We start from the raw sequence: 17,866 nt of genomic DNA on the forward strand, positions 1-17,866 counted from the left end.
TTTTTACCACTTCAGTACATGGTACAGTTGTGTTTTTCTGTGCCACAGATGCAGAAAGATGCAGGGAAGCTGGAGAGGATCTGATAGGCACTAGGACCATTTAAGAGGAAAAGGAACATCAACAAGCAGTTAAATTTATGCACAGGAATGAAGAGGAAGCTAACTATCAAGTTATGGTGAGAGAATGAAACAATATAAGAAGAAATGAGAATATTTAAGTAAGTTTTCAAGATGGCAGTCATTCAAATAACCAAATAAGTAAGATGGAGATGAGAAATTTAGGCTTGAACCTCCCTCAACCAAATTAAAATCGTAACCAAAGCTCAGTCGGTTAGTTTATTTGGAATTATTATTTTTCAAGGAAGTAACGATGGTGCTCATTTCGGATTTTCTGCAACTTCAACATCTCCCTTTTTGGGGATGAGCGGGGACAGAGACTGGACCATTTGCATGACTTTTGTCAAGTTACTTTCTCTTTCAGACTCACTTTCCTCATTTCTGAAAAATAGCATGAAAATAACTACCTTAGACGGTTTGTGGAGGTGATGCAATGTGACAATGTATGGTTAAAAAAAAAAAAAAAGCACTTTGCAACCTGAAAGTTCTTAAACAAATGATAATCGGGACAGTAAACCCCTTAATATTTTAAATTTCCTTTGTCTTTTTTGCAGTCGTAGCCGTGGGAATCATGACTTTTAGAGTGAATTTAGGGATTAGATGCTCACTTTAGATGACTGACCCTAACTAAACATTGGCCACTAGGGGATGAGAAACACCAGCACCCTGCAGTAGGCATTAGGAAAATTCTGAAACTAAAAATCACCATGGGTTGTATGTAGGTGGCTGTCCCAAGTAAACCACCATGTCTGAGCCCAACTAGCAATATTTATAACATGGGTTAAAATAAGCATTGAAGGACAGTGTGGTCAAATCAAGGGAAATGCCACCAAAAGATGAACGGCAGTAATAAGTATAGGAGAAGGGAGGGGACCACAGTCTCTCCAGTTGCTCAGGCCAAAGCCCAATGAGTTGTAAGTAGAGGAAATGAGAGTTAGTGTTTAATGGGTACAGAGTTTCAGTTTTGCAAGATGAACAGAGTTCCAGGGTTGGATGGTGGTGATGGTCCCACAACGTGAAAGTTGACGTCAGTGATCTGCACGCTTAAAAGTGGTTAAGGTGATACATTTTCTGTTATGTGTATCTTGCCACAGTTTAAGAACTTGCGAAAAAAAATCTTGCCAATTTTGATTCCTGAATTCATTCTTTAATAAGATGAAGAGAGATTTTGTGAAGATGGGAGGTGAGGTTCTGAAGTCAATGAATGCTGGTGACAGTCTCCTCAATAAATGTGCTGGGTAAAATGGACGGCTGCATGCAAAAAAATTGTAATAGAAAAGAACAGATCTTGACTCCATATGAGATCTGTTCTTTTGGCTTTAACCCTGAGCCCTGTTTTCTAGGCTTAGTCTTGCCAGCTCTGCACCTTTTGCAAAAGAATGTTGCCTTTAGCCAGAAATTGACAGGAGAGCCTATTCTCAAGGCTCTGACCTTTAAGGATATTAACACTTTTGCACTCATATAAAGATAACAAGTTGCAGAATAGAAAATAACGTCTGTTTTGTTAGAGGTTTTACAGGGGCACCATGACCTGACCTAGGAGGATAGCTACAAGAACAAAGAATTCCTACAGCAAGAAGTTTGCACCAACCAACCACATCCCCTCCACTTTTTAGTGTTAATGGAGCCTGAATTCTGATTTGAGGATGATTCTCCAAGACATTGGTCTGCCATCCTCTCGGTCTGCTGGCTTTCCAAATAAAGTCATTATTCCTTGCCCCCACACCTCGTCTCCCGATTTATTGGCCTGTTGTGCAGCGGGCAGAATGAGTTTGGAGTTGGTAACAGAATGACACTGGAAATTACACCATACACTAAAATCAATTCAAAATGGATTAAATACTTGTATGTAAGACCTGAAAGAATAAAACTCCTGGCTGGAAGGAAACAAGGGGTAACCTCCTTGATGATATGTATATTACATGCATAATATTATGTACACGTGTGATGTATGAATACATAAAATATTATACATATTTAGAAATAATTTCCTCTTTTTCACTTCTTACTACAGTAGGAACAATTAAGGAAATTTGGAGAGAAAGACAACTGCTGAGTTTAGAGATAAAGGTAAAACGGTGGAGTTTGAGTCTGGTCAGATTCACTCGCTCACTTGTGGAAAACTGTTTGGAATTTACTTCTAATTTTGTTCCTCAGATGTAAAGTGTTATGAATCTGGAAATAAAAATTATGAAAATTATGTAAATCATGAAATCATGTAGGCGTAGGAAAATCGGAGCACTATGGCTTTTTGGCTTTTCAAATCTTTTATTAAGGCTTTCCTAAGACCATTATTAAAAAATAAGCAGATGGACAATCTAGAAAACTTTATTAGCAGACTCTGAATTTCCTAGTTAACCTCTGCAAAGTCAAATGTCTATGTATTTGACTCTAAATGAACTTCATAGAAAATGCAAAAGTGTAGCTAGAGTCATCATGGCCATTGGCTGCGATCTTTTTAGGATGCTGCGTCTGGAGCAGGCTTTAAGCCTGAAAAGGTTTGACCCAGTAGGGCAGGCGGGGCCGGGCTTCCGGCACTGCCTTTCCGTGGAGCCTCCGCTCCCCTCTTCCCCCAGGACCCCGCGCCTGGCCAGGGCGAAGCATCCAACGCTGCGCGTCTAGCGAGCCTGAACCTCGCGCGCCCCTGGCCGGCGCCCCACTTTTGCCCCTGCCGCCTCTGCGCACGCCCCCCGTGGGGGGCAGGAGGAGGCAGCAGCCGATGCGCCCCGCGCCCCATTTTAAGTGTCCGGGGCGCGGGCTGGCTGGGTGAGCCCGGCGTCGGAGAGAGGGGCGCGCGGAGCCCAGAGCCCAGAGCCCAGAGCCCAGAGCTGCGCTTCCGGGGCCCACAGGGCGGCGCCGTGGGCCGGGCGCTCAGGGCTCCCCGCCGCGGGCGCCCCTGCTCCCGGGCTTCCCGCCATGCGCCCCTGCCTAGTGCGCCCCGGGCACAACGCACCCCCCTCCCCACTCCTGCTCCCGCTCCCGCTCCCGCAGCGGGAGCAGTTTCGCCCGCTGCTGCTCTCCGCGCGCTGCCTACCCGGCTGGCCTGGACCACCCGAGGCTGCCAGCCGCCCTCCGAGTGGAGACCCCTGAGCGAGGGGCTGCCGCGCCGAGCTGGCCGGGATGATCAGGTACCCCAAGGTGCTTGCGCTGTACCACGAGGTGCCCGGCCTGTGCAACTGCCTGCGCTGGCAGTATGAGGCCAGGGTGTCGGGGATCTTCTACTCGGCAGAGATGGAGATGCTCTGAGACCAGGCGTGGGGGCACCATGCTCCAGGTGCCCGTGGGCTCCAGGCCCAACCTCACCAGCCTGGGCTACTTTTCATGTCACTCTCACAACCACACCGTGGTCCAGGATTACTCCTATTCTTTTTTCCTCAGTTGAGCCCACCACCATCCACTCACACCACCCCCTCGGCCCACTTGAGTGACAAATCGAGGGCACCTTTATCCGGAGCCAGATCAGGAACTTCCGCGGACTCCTGTCCCTGCAATGTTCAAATAATGCCGTGGGCCCCTTCCCTTATACTCTTTATTCCTTCCTGCTTCTCCTGAAGTCTGTGCAAAGAGCCTGAGTACCTCTGGCTAAGACTTGGGGAAACAAGGATGATTCCCGTGCTTGGTGGACAGAAGATGGTTTCTGGGGAAGGGTGTTCAAGCCAGACTGAGCCGTCTGCTGGCCACAGGGCCAGGGGTAGGTGCTCTCCTGGGCTGTCCTTAGAGGGGGTTTTGAAAACCTTAAGGATGGACTCATGCAGCATGAGGCCGAGAAACGATTAGAAATAGTAGCTCCTCTGCGGAGAGTCCTCTGTGGGAGACAGTGTTGTGTAGCTGGCAACACTGTCACAAGTCTTCTCTGACTTCATTCAAGATGGTCCTCCCCATGGCTGTCCAGTCTACAGCTCTGCTTCCCCCGCGTTTCCATTAGGATGGATGAAAAGGATAACCTCTAGCCTCATGGAGTCATCTTCCAAGATGCTGTCTTTCCCGACACTCAGGGGAACAGAAGGATGCTCTCCAGCCTTTTCCAGTTTTCCAGCTTTCCCGAGGGCAGCAACTGGCGACTTTCTCCAGTGACTGGGAGATCCAAGAAGACAGTAAGGTAAAAACTGGCTGTTCCCTGCGCCACAGCAAAATAATAGAGTAGCTACCTCTTGTATGAATTTTGTGACTTAGGAAGTCTAGAGACCGCTCCCGAAAGCCCAGATCAGTCTCATCCTCTCCTCAGCCCCCTCGCTCCCAGCAGTAAACAAACGCTGCTTATAAATTTTGGGTTCCTGAGGCTTTACTCTTTGGCATGGGGCTCCTCACAAAGTGAGGGAACAAGATGGGATGAAGGTTGGCACACTGTGCCTCAGTGTCCTCTTCTGTAAAATGGAAACAATAGTAGCACCTATGCTGCAGGGCTGATGCAATGTGATTTAATGATGTAGGAAACGTAAATGTGTAAAGCCTTTAGCATAGTGCCAGACAGAGTAAGCACTCGGTACCTGCGAGGCACGGTGACTACTACCATTATTATTATCATTACTATTATTATTATTAATTATTATTATTATTATTATTATTATTATTATTAATGGTCTAGGGCTCTAAGGAATTTTCTAAGAGGAAGGAAAAAGTCCTCAAGGAAATGAAATAATTGTTAAATTGAACACCTCTATGATTCTTATGTATAATTGCTAAGACATAGAGTTATAGGATGACCAAGGTAATTGTGGAACATAAGGGTCAGGATAATTTTGCGCATGAAAATGTAAAAGGGATCTTCCAATCTGGGGTAGACGCCAGAGTTGTGGGGATGTTTTGAAGACCGTCACTTTGCCAAAGGGGTGGCATTGCCACAACTGAGCTGGGATGATGAGGGGACCAGGTCAGATGAGGCGGGGGCCCCACGGCTCCCAGTCTCCATCTGAGATGGTTTTAGGATGACGTGACAGACCGCTGGAGAGAGTCCTGATGTGGGGATGTGGGTGTCTCCTGGGACAAGGACTTCTTTTATAGGCTCGTGAACCAACTTGCCCATGTCAGGTGGCTTCTTTCCACCCATCTGTGATGGCCTCTGGGGAAGTGCCCATCTCTTGCCCTGTGGGTGGCTTAGCATAGTGGCCTTGTTCTTCCGAACCTCCCTGACACCTGGTGACTCTCTTCATATTCTTTGCACAGAAACTTCTCATCATGGGCGGGTGCATCCAAATAAGAATTGTTGATCCTTACTTGCCTGACATCACCAAGGGTTCCTTCTGTAGGCCTACCCCACCAACAGAGATCTAGACTCTTCTGACCCCTCCTCCATGGGTTGCCAGAATTTTCTGAGTGCCTGTCCTATGTTTTGCTCCCAACATGGTTCGAAGCACCTGCATTTTTTTCACCCTTTTAGTCTGTACCAGCACCCACTCCACACTGAACTGGACCTACCAAGAGTGAGCCTGAGTCAGACGCGAGCATATTCAACATGAAATCTTTTTAGTCTTGTCCTTTGATTCTCCAGTTGGTGAGAGTTTTACTTACACTTGGTAACAATAGATTTATATAAAGGGATCAGGTGTTGTTCCAAAAATAGCTCATAGCTCAGTCCTCAAACTCTTTAGCTACGTAATTGATTAGCCCTGTGGCCACATAATGAAGCTATTAGCATTTCCCTGTAATTAGATCTTCCATGATTAGAAGAAAATAGAACAATGTGGCCATGGAGAATTGTTTCAGTGCGAAGGTGGTCCTATTTCTGGTGGTCCGATGTTGATCTTGGGGAGAATTCCTTTTCCCTTTCATCACCTGGGTCTCTTAGATAACTGAGGGTGGGCGTGCTGCGTTGCTCTAAGAATCAGAAGCTTTGGGAGGAAGGAAATGAATTCTTCCATTTGGCTGAGCTGCCGTGGAGCCAAATTTAGGTGTTGAAGCTGACGGACCTGCACTTGGCTCCTTCCATCTTTATCTCCTGCCCTCTTGGGAAGGTACCACATCAGAGCTAAGTGAAATCTGTGAGTTCATCTGAGAATTTAGGGTGAGACTAAAACTAAGTTGGCTTTCTGGTAAATTTTAGCTGTTACATTTTATGATGCTTTTTACAACCTCTGGAGTCATGAAAGTAGTTGTGAATTGTGAATTAAAGATGTCAGAGTTGGATGAAGAGTTATTGACAGTTACTTATTCCTTTCTTCAGGGAAAAAAAAGCTAAAAATTCTCAGCCTTTTCTGTGTGATGGTTGAGCATCTGATTTTCTCTCCTGCCTGGGTTAAATACATCATGTTGCATCAGAAGCAGTCTGTGTTCTTCCTGGGTGGTGGGTCAGGAGGAATCAGAGGAGCTGTCCATGTCACCTTATTCTGCTAGGAGGTGTGGTGACAGACTTCTGGTAATCAGAACACATGTTGGAGACCATTATGAATGGCCTTGGATGTTGCATTTTACACGGCTTTCTTGTATTATGTACCATACTTAGATGATGAGAAATCCTGGTTACAAGCTGTCCTTTCCACTATTGCTGCTACTGTTCTGAACCCCCAGTCGGCTTCCACCATGGCTCCAGGCAACAGTTGTGAAGGGCGCATCTCATTCTTTTCATGGCTAGCATCATGTGAATCTGGGACTCTAGAGTTGATCAGGAGGTTAAGAAATGGAACCGGAGGAAAATCTTACATAGGAAAACTTTTTGAGATGCACACCCAGGGCGCCCTGCAACTCCATCTTCAGCTGCCAAACCCTCCCTCCCATTCTCAGTTCCATCCTCAAACCTCCCACCCACACCTCTGTCAGTAGAAACAGTCTTGCTTTTGAAAGTTGCCAGGAAGTCGGCAGTGTTACCTAAGTGTTCAGCGTCTCTCTGGTTCAGCACCATGGTGTTAATGGGACCTTGGGGCATGTCTTTGGCAAGTTGGAGCATCCATCCTGTTTGCTGGCAGGGATCTCTCCACACCAGCCAGGAACATTTTCCTCCCTTCCAGTTGGCTGTTTTCTTCCCTCTGCCAGGACTGTCCCCCCAGGACCAAAACCCAGACTGACCCATGTTTACATCAGTCTGTCCTGGAATGTCAGGGGATGGAAATAAAATCTGTCAAAGGCTTCCTGCCATCTTTCCTTTTTTCCCTTTTTGGAGTCGGGAAGGATGGTGGGGAAGCTGTCAGCCTCCAAGTGGCATCAGAAGGACTGTCAACTGTTCTTCAGACAATGGAGATTAGCCCTGTCATTTCCAGAGGAGTGACCTTGGGCAAGCCCTTAGTTTCTTACAGCTTCAATTTTCTATAAAATGGGGCTAAAAACATAAAAACTGTCACAGGTGTGTTGTAGTGACCTAATTAGACCATATGTTTGAGAGCACTTTGCATTTACAAGGATTTATGACTGTAAATTGATAATTAGAAAGTTTGGCTTTAAAACATAAAGAATGTCATTTTTAAAAAGCATCCTACTTCTTCCCAGGGTAATGGCAGAGTGGGGACAGCGGTGGTGACAGGATATGTGTTGGAGGTGAGAACAGATGATGGAGAGACTATTGTGATGCTGTAATTGATTTAACAGTATTGATTGGGTTCCGGCGAGGGAGAATTTCAATAAAAATTTATTTACTGAATTATAAACAAATAACACATTCACGTGGGTTCCCAAATGTAAAAGTGTTGCTGAGTCCAAACTCATTCTGCTCGCAGCACAACAGGCCAATAAATCGGGAGACGAGGGGCAAGGAATAGTGACTTTATTCAGAAAGCTGGCAGGATGGCGAGCTAATATCTTGGAGAAACATCTTACCCAAGTCAGAATTAAGGCTCTTTTTTAATTAAAAAAGGGGAGAGGGTGTGATTGGTTGTTGCAAACTTCTTGGTAGGAATTCTTTGTTCCTGCTGCTGTCCACATGGGCCAGGTCATGGTGCCCCTGTAACCCTCCAACAAAACAAACGATATTCTCTATTCTGCAACTTGCTATCTTTATGTGAGTGCGGCGCTAGCAAGACTAAGCCTAGAAGACAGGGCACAGTGGTTAAAGCTAAAGGAACAGATCTAATACAGAATCCAATTTGTTCTTTTCTATTACAAACTGACTAGACTTCAATAAAAAATATACATATATACAAAAAGAAAAAACAAACCACATTGAGATCCCACTACACACCTAGTGGAATGACCAAAGCCAAAACGCTGATAACACCAAGTGCTTGCAAGGAGCTCATTCGTTGTTGGTAAAACAGAACGTTGCAGCCCCTGTACCGCTGTCATTAGGAACGTTGGTGATGGAGAAGGCTATGCATGTTGATATTGGAGGTAGGAAGTATACAGGAAGCCTTTGTATGTTCCCCTCTGTTTTGCTGTGAGCCCAAAACCACTCTAAACATAATTTTAATAAGAGCAAACAGATTGTAAATAAATCTCTGTGAAAACCAATGATAACATAATGGAGGTAAAAGACACATTGGAAGGAAGTATTTGCAAAGGACACTCTGACAATGGACATGCACTGAGAATACATAAAAATTGCTCAATACTTAAAGAGGTAGAAAATAAGCAATTAAAAATAGACACTTCATTAAGAGGATAAACAAATGACAAATAAGTACATGAACATATCAAAATAAATAGCCACTATGAAAATGCAAATTTGAGGTAACATGAGAAACCATTATCAAAATACAATATAGCAATAATGCCAAAGGATGATAAGGGCATATGACAATTGGAAGTCTCACGCATTGGATGGTAATGTGTAATATCGTATGATCACTCTGAAAAACTCAGTTTATTATACAGGTAAAGATATATTAATCATATGATATCACAAGATATCACACTCCTAGGTATTTGAGAGAAGTTAAAACTTCCATTTACAGGAAAACCTGTATGTGAAAACTTACAGCTACTCTCTCCATAATCACCAGAATCAGGACACAATCCAAATGTCCTTAAGTGAGGGTTGCACAAACCACCTGTGATACATCATAGAACGAAATACTACTGAACAATAAAAATGAACTGCAGGTATGTGTAATGTACTTGTTCCAAAAGAATTGTGCTGAGTGAAAGAAGCAGTCTCAAAAGGTTACATACCGTCGATTTTATGTATGTGATATACTCCAAATAGCAAAACCGCAGTGATGAGTAGACAGTCAGCTGCCAGGAGTTAAGGATGGAGTCAGAGTGTAACTACAAAGGGGTATCAGAGGGCTTGGGGTCGGGGGAACTGTTACGTATTCTGATTGTAGTGGTTAATTACAGGAATCTACACAAGTGATAAGATTCATAGAATAGTATAGCAAAAAAACGAGTCAATTTTACTGTAATGTTAATTAAAATGCATACTTTCAAATATTGAGGAAAAGATCTACATTCTGTTTATAGGCTCTTTTTACGGATTTTTATTTTAATAGGAATTTTAATAATGATGATAAAGGAAATAATGATAATGAACACAAATTATAGCTGTAATGCATCCTGCTTGGGGAGAGAAATACAGAAGAGCATGTCCATGTGTGAATATTAATATGAAATGAATTAATAATGAAAGTTAAAGAACTATTTATGAACATTAAAATTTTAAACTATAGTGGTATAATATAGAAATATTAAGGGTGTTACGAATAGGAGTTTAGAGGTAAATTACCTATTATTTTATAACTATGACATGGATCATACAAACATCAAATTTGATAATACTCATTAACCTGAATTTCATCAGATTGTTCCATCTAGCTAAAAGGAAGGCTGAAAATGAGAACCATTAGTTCGGAAGACATGTTTGTTGATGACATATAGATGGGGAGTTCTATCTTTCCACCCCTACTCCTATCTTAATAAGGAGAAAAAATATTTGTGAACAAGTCATAATTTACCAGAGTAACAGATGTAATTTTCTGGAGGTCGGAATGTTATGTAAACCTGATAGTTGTCAAATACTTCACCTCGGTATGAACATACACAGTTTAGAGATATGTATATAAAATTACTTTGGAAAGATATATATATATCTATAATTAAACTAAATAATAACTTAGAATATATTCAGTCCTTGAAATTTCTGATTGCTTTTCAAAGCGCTGCCTCAGATAAAAACAGTGTATCCAGGACTCCCTGGCATCTCCAGGGTAGTCAGATAACTGAACCCTTTCAAATACAGAGTAACTGGAATTTTGTAGAACTGCTTTCAGGAAAGGTTTTCCAAGCTCAAATCACTTTACATTTCCTTCTTCCTCTCCAAGTGTCAGGACCCCTGATAGAATGATTGGAGGGATATGCAGTGGACTAGCGTGGAAAAAGGATAAAAACTTAATTTTTCTTAAGCACTACTTTTGAGAGGTATTCTTTGATTCAAAGGTATCATGATTTCCAAATATATGATCAGCCAACTTCCAGGAAAGGAGAGAAAAAGAGGATTTGAGAAGAAAAGTACAGGTAATAGGGTATTCATCCCTATTGTCTGAAGCCCTAAAATGTCAGGGTAACATATAAAGCAACTGAAGGTAAAACCTATTTCATAAACTACAACAGGAACCATGTAAAGATCTAAAAAGATATTACAGATCTTCCAAAATTTCAGTAACATATTTAAAAAATGAAAAAAGCAGAGAAGCAGCCCAGATAGCCAATTTTTCTGGGGAAGTAGGAATAGACTATTTCCAAAACAAGCAAATAAACAAACCAAAAAACCCCGCACAATATAGAGTTAAATAATAATTGCTCTTTTCACAATAATAGAATGGTTGAGTAGGTGCGTGGGCATCAGAGTGAACTGCACTGAATTTTCCCTGTGTCATTTTTCTTTTTCTGCTTGATTTTTCTCCAACATTTTATTTGGAAAATGTACGTTACAGAAGAATCGAAATGGCATAGTGAACATCTATATTCCCTTCACCTGGATTTACTAAACATATATATCGTTCTATATACACATATATTTTCGAAATTTGTAGATCTAAATTATTTTTAATCAAAAACATTCTTCTGGAAAATTGGGTTAGCAGTTACAGGTTGAAATAAGTTTGAAATTCCACTAAATCTGAGTCCAAATGGTTGTAACAAACAACTTTTCATGTGGGTAGTCTTAACCATATAAAAAAATGTGTTTACTGCACACAGTTTATCTGTCTTGAAAAATGCAAATCTTAGCAAGTGCATGGTGTAATCACACCGTGCTAGAATTATTACTCTGATTATGGAAAAATGCTGTAACATCAGTTTTCTTCCTCTTGGCCTGGCAATTCAATTACTGGAGAATATTTTGTTTAATGGTACTCTAGGCAATTACAAAGAGCAAAATTTTCATTTTACTTATTTTAGCAATTTTTTTCAACTTACATTAAATTGGCTAACTATACGATAAGTGCCTATTATTACTCGTAGGTGTCCATTGTTCGGATGGTAGTTGTTTGGATTTTGAAGAAGAGCGCTTTATTCTCTCTCTAGTCCTTATTATGGTCTCCCCCCTGGGGAAAAGTGGGCATAATATAAACTACAGAATAAATAGTACCTTCTTTAGGTGTGTATTTTGAGTAGTGAGTAGTTTGCTTTTATTTACTGAGACTTTTGGGGGGGCTGGATCGTTTTACTTTCCTTCTTAGTGAATGCTGGTATCTGAAACTGAAAATGCTAGAAAGTTGTACATTAAATTCTAGACTTTTTAAGCTAAGGTAAACAATCAGATGTTTGTAAAGATGTTAATAGGGTGAGAAGATGTACGCATTTAACAAATGAGTTAAAAATGAATGCTTTATGGGTAAGATGAGGTGAGAAATTTCAAATATGATAGAATGGGTGTCTGTATAAATGCTTTAAACTGTTTCGTTTCAGTCCTAAAAGTTGTGCATACCCACACAAGTGTGCACCCAAAACCTCTGTATGGAAATGCTGCTGTATCCAAATCAGTGTTTCTGACCCATAGTTTTGAATGTACGTTGTCTAGAAAATTGGGGAAACCTACATGAAACCAACAGTCAACAAAGATGTCACAAAGCTGGTGTAGATAGTAAACTTAATGAGGGATTTTTTGATTTATTTTATTGGCTATTACTTCATGAGTTAAAAATCAAGACTATAGAACTTCTTTAGCAACATTGTTTAACAAAAAACTTTCTCTGATTTTAAGAGAAATTTTAAATGTAATATTTCTTTGATATTGCTGTGCTAAATTATAATTATTGTATTATCTTAAGATCTAACATTTCTCAGTAATTTTTCTTACTTAATTAAACTAATTTGTTTTCTCTGTATAGTGGAAATTTGAAGTGACTGTATGCTAAAAGAAAAAGCCTCATGTATAATACACTTGAGTTTCACCATATGCAAGAGAGTAAGTCATATATGAATAATAAGAAAGATGTTTTCTGGGTGATTCCTAGAGAAGGCTCATCTTAAGCCACACATCCCTAGTTCCAATTCTCATTATGTGTTTGGCCTTTTATGACAAAAAACTGATTTCAATCAGGATTCCTCATATACACATATGTTTATATTTACACCAATTAATTTCACAAAAGAGGTGAGAGATTGTACTTCGTAAGAATTTCTTTGATTCCCTAAAATATGTGCTGCCAGTCTCTTGGGTTAATAAGAAACGTTATAGACCTTCTTCCTTAAGAACACATTATTTGAAAAAGCACCCAGTTTTCTAATTATATGGCAAATACCTAAGCTTCAATTATATTTGATTTAAAAGGAGGCTTTTGTTAATACAAGAAAAAGTTCCCACCCTAAATATATAAACTCTGCATTTTGTATGCCAAGACCATGAATTTGATTTAATAAATGTAAATGATAAATTACACAATTTAGAGAAAGTCTATTATGTTTTAAAAAAATGCATGTTAATTATGTAAACTGGTGTAGAACTACCTTATGTGTTTGTCAGGATGTTTTTGACTTATTTTTCATAATCCTTGCTAAAAAAATCAATGAGTCAAATTAGTAAGCGTGGGTATAAAGGAAAATGAGTATTTAATATAAAACTTAATATTTACTGTCTCAAGTTACTAATTTTTTGTATAAGGAAAGTTCATTTAAAAATTTCAGAAATCTACATTATTTTCAAAATATTAATTTATAAGATGTAGATGAACTGAAACTGGACAGCTTTATATAATCTTGGAAATTTGAGATTTTGAGAGCTGAGACAGTAGAAGTTTTTGTTTTGATCTTTTTAATTCACTCATTAAACATCTTGTATTGAGTGACTAATGATATCCAGACACTTTGTGTTTATCACAGTAATTTTCTTTCCTAAATCTCACCATTTGAGTATTGTTGATAAAGGTTTTGTTTTCTCCCAAGCATCTGGCACAGATTTGGCACTGCTTGTAGAAAGAGTAAAAATATCTCCCAACGTGTCTCAGAGATTCTTATTTCAATATTGCATGGGAAAAAAAGTGGCAGAAAGTAATCTCATTTCATGTGTATAAATAAATCATTGTGCATAAATTATATTATTTATACTAATATTTTTTGTCTCAGTAAAGAAATCATTAACAATTTCCAGTAGGCGAAATAAATGTGGAAGGGGGACCACTGAAAGTGGCTTTAGCGTTTTATTTTCTAATCATCTTCTGCTATGACACATGTGATATTAAAAAAAAAGTTACTTTTCAAAGTGACCAAAAAAATGCATAGAGGTATTGATTTGTAGATCTTGAATTAGAGTCATTTTTGTAACTATCATAAACACTATGATTATGTGGACTAGTAAGATACACACAAATGCAATTATAAAATTAAATAAGAGTTAGTATCACCAATATGTTCAAGCATATATAATTTTTTAAGTCCTATATTTCTTGAAATATCCTTAGACATGGCGAAATGTATCATTTGAAAAGATAAAGAAAATGAATATTAATGTATTTGTTTCTTGTTTGGGTCACATTTAGACCCAAACCAAATTTAACTTATATTTTATAGGCTAATTTAATTTTTATTACTTTATCTTTTTCTGGAAAATACATATTTATTGATATTTAAATAATTATGATTTTGAACTTATGAAAGCATTTCCATATTTATTTCTACTAGTAAATAAAAGCACTTTGTCAGAGCAGATAAAGTAACATTCATTGCTTTATTCAAAAATCATTTAGTGAAATATTTTCATACAATGTGTTGGTATCCAGTATGTCTATTAAGGGATAATGTACAGATTCTATCTTCAAGATAGTTTGAATTGAGATAGTGCAAAAAACTGTACACACTGAGGGAATACAAGGCCCAATAAGGTAACTGCCCAAGCAGTTATGAGAAACACACCATCCGCTGTCACTGAATTGTGAAATCTCAAGCATTCTTGAAGGGATCACAAGTTTTACTGAAGGCAGATTTTGAAATGTTTCCTTGGTTTTGTTACCGAGCTCAATCTTATTCTGCTCACTGCATGACAGGCCAGTAAATCGGAAGACAAGGTGTTGGGGTAAGGGATGCGACTTTATTTGGAAAGCCGGAAGACTGGGAAGGTGGTAGACTAATGTCTTTGAGAACCATCTTCCCCAAGTCTTAATACAGGCTCCTTTTATACTAAAAAGGGGAGGGGGGTGTGGCTGGTTGTTGCAAACTTCTTGGTGTAGGAATCCTTTGTTCTTGCAGCTGTGGGTCAGGTCATGGTTCCCCTGGAAAAACCTCTAACAAGACAAAAGTTATTTTCTATTCTGCAACTTGTCATCTTTATATAGGTGCAAAAGTGTTAATATCCTTAAAGGTCAGAGCCTTGAGAATAGGCTCTCCTGTCAATTTCTGGCTAAAGGCAACATTCTTTTGCAAAAGGTGCAGAGCTGGCAAGACAGCCTAGAAAACAGGGCACAGGGTTAAAGCCAAAGGAACAGATCTAATTCTTTTCTGTTACAGTTTCTCAGAGCACTTCCTCTTGATAAGGAACTAAGAATGAATCTTTTGAGGATGATAAACACAGGAGATGTCTTTAAGAGTGGTTGTAATGATCAAAATCTCTAATTAAAGTATAATTTTAACAGAATTCCTCATCAAGCACACACGAAGCATTACACAAGAATTTCTCATCACTAGCTTCTTCAGCTTTTTAACCTGTGTCTGTGGTTACATTCCCTTCAGATAGACCCTCGTGTACAGAGGAGATGGATGTCTACAATCAAACCACAGTGACTCAGTTTATCCTAATAGGGCTCTCAGACCTCCCTGAGGTGCGCTACCCTCTCTTTGTGGTCTTTGCGATCATCTATCAGTTTACCTTGGTGGGAAATGGGGCCATTCTCTTGGCCATTGGGACTGAGAAAAAACTGCGCACACCCATGTATTACTTTTTGGCAAATCTATCCCTCTTGGACATATTCTGCCCATCAACTACTGTCCCCAAGATGCTGGAGAACCTCTTGACTGAGAAGAACAGCATTTCCTTTGTTGGGTGTGCTTTGCAGCTTTATTTTCTTGTAGCCCTGGTGGGGACGGAAGTCTTCCTTCTCTCTGTCGTGGCTTATGATCGGTATGTGGCCATCTGTTTCCCTCTTCGTTACACCCTCATCATTACCAAGGTTCGCTGTGTCCAGCTGACGGCTGGGACCTGGGCAGCAGGGTTTCTCAATTCCCTTATTCATACAGTGTCCACATTCCGCCTTTCTTTCTGCAGTTCCAACCGAGTGAACCAGTACTATTGTGACATCCCACCAGTGGTGGCCCTCTCCTGCTCATCCACCTACGTGGCAGAAATGCTTATTTTGGTGGAAGCCGGTATCTTGGGGAGCAGTGCCTTCCTGCTCACCTTCATCTCTTACTTCTACATCGTATCTACCATCCTCAAGATGCAGTCAGTGGCAGGGAAGTGTAAAGCCTTTTCCACCTGCGCGTCTCACCTTCTGGTGGTCTGTCTGTTTGGGGGCACGACAATATTTACCTACGTACGCCCCTCCAGCCAGCACTCCCCAGCAAGAGACAGACTCATCTCCTTGCTATATGGAGTTATTACTCCAATGTTAAACCCCGTGATCTACAGCCTGAGAAACACAGAGGTGAAAGGAGCAGTCAGAAGGGCGTTATGTCATAGGGCATGTTTGCAGCAAGTGTAATTTTAGAAGGGGATGATTCAGTGTTCACTTTAGAGTAAATTCCTGGAAATAATGCATGTAACATTTTAAAATTGCTGTATATGGAATACCTACTACCTACACAGAGAAATTTTTGCACACACACATGCACAGATACATATAAAATTAGTTATCTGTACTTGTATGTCTCGTTCTTTATCCGCTGGAACTTTGTCACCCGAAGTTTCACATTTCTGAGAGACAGCAGAGAATTGTTAATAATTTTACCAGGATAATAACAGTTATAAACTGAACCTGTTGTAAGTTATCTCGGATTTATAGTCATATCCATATCCTTATATCAACTGTATGTTTTTATCTGTTTCTAGATTGATATGTATCTATAGACCACTCTTCATACTTCTTACCCTTATTTGACTGACTGATGATGGTATTTCTCCTTCATGGTTTCATTTCATGCTTCCTCAATTTTAGCTTCCACCTACTCTATATTTCCCTGTTTCTCTTCATTTTCCCAAGACCCTTTTCATTATCAGTTCTTCCTGTCCTGTCCAGGAGTACACTTAATTTTCTGTGTCTCGGATTTAGACATCCAGTCCAGCTCACTGTATTACCATCATTTTAGCCTCAACGTGGTCAAAACTGAAAGTATCATTTAATTCATACCAGGTACAGACACACATCTAATTAGCTGCTTTGTGTGTTTGTTAAAGTTTCTCAGCTACTTAAACAAAAATTTGTGAAACTAGACTCTGCTTTGCCTTGAAGCCCAGCCCTTCCATTCAGTTTGGCAAGACAGCTGTAGTTTCTGACTAGATTGCACACATTTCCCTTCCATTCCTTCTTCTTGTCACATGTAGAGATGGGAACATTTTCTCTCAGTTCTAGCCCTTATTTAGAAATCATGCATACTTTTCTCCACAGTTTTGTCCCACTCCAGACATCCCAGTTGATTTTAGAATTTAACCTCCATTCTGGTGATCACAATTAGTATATCCCCAGTCTCTGCATTTCTCATCCTCCCTTCACTCTCTGGCTTTCAGTATCTTCCATGCTCCTCTTACCTGCATTCTGTCTTTCCATTATCGCCAAGTGATGTAATCACATCACTCCTGGGGTATTCATGTATTATTCAAAAATACCCTGTCACTTTCTCCTCTGGATTGTTACTGATCTCGAAGTCATTTAAAAATTTTTATCAAATGTTAGCCTGATTGTGTGTACTTGTGCCACATGAGCTAGAATATAAACGTTCTGATGAGACTTGATGTCTGGGATTAAATACATTTTCCAAAATTATTTAATTCTAGAAAGAGTCAGAAAATGTTTGTATACCTGAAGAAAGAACTAAAATAATAACACTGTTACTACTACAAATTTGAAATTTGGTTTTTTTTTTATCCCTCATTTTATTCTGTATCTCTAAGTTTGCATGTAGTATGAAAGAATCAAGTTCTCATCATATAAAAACAGAATACATGAGATTTGTTAATATAATACCATATAAAGTTAAATAAAATATTAAGAACTCAACCCATTGTTCATTTTACATACCAGATTCCCAAGTATTTATTTTATAGTTAACCACTTATTTGAATGCAACATTCATAAAGAAGTTGGTGTTATAACTGTTTTAGTAAACCACCCTGGAGTCTAATTTTGTCCTTTTGGAAACAAAGGGTGTCTCACCAAGTTTGCTACAAATCAGACCTAAGCCAGTAATGGAAAAGGTTGTTGAAATTTTTTCAAAAGGGAAAAAAAAAAGTTCTAGAAGCTCT

The 17,866-nt window shown here is 39.9% G+C and overlaps 1 protein-coding gene and 1 pseudogene across 1 annotated transcript; both read left to right on the forward strand.

Moving 5' to 3' along the window:
• The first annotated feature begins 2,926 nt into the window (after positions 1–2,926).
• Positions 2,927–5,388, forward strand: LOC105068142 (coiled-coil domain-containing protein 3-like; annotated as a pseudogene).
• A 9,776-nt stretch (positions 5,389–15,164) lies between these two features.
• LOC123616489 (olfactory receptor 5V1-like) lies at positions 15,165–16,109 on the forward strand. Its single transcript, XM_045515760.2, has one exon. It carries the CDS (start codon positions 15,165–15,167, stop codon positions 16,107–16,109), a length of 945 nt encoding a protein of 314 aa, XP_045371716.2.
• Positions 16,110–17,866: the final 1,757 nt, after the last annotated feature.

The sequence above is a fragment of the Camelus bactrianus genome, chromosome 3, assembly GCF_048773025.1.
Source record: "Camelus bactrianus isolate YW-2024 breed Bactrian camel chromosome 3, ASM4877302v1, whole genome shotgun sequence".
In the NCBI taxonomy this organism is placed as follows: domain Eukaryota; kingdom Metazoa; phylum Chordata; class Mammalia; order Artiodactyla; family Camelidae; genus Camelus; species Camelus bactrianus.

What these genes read in the sequence shown, in the direction of transcription:
- LOC123616489 (XM_045515760.2), top strand. Translation starts at nt 15,165, where the DNA reads ATGGATGTCTACAATCAAACCACAGTGACTCAGTTTATCCTAATAGGG.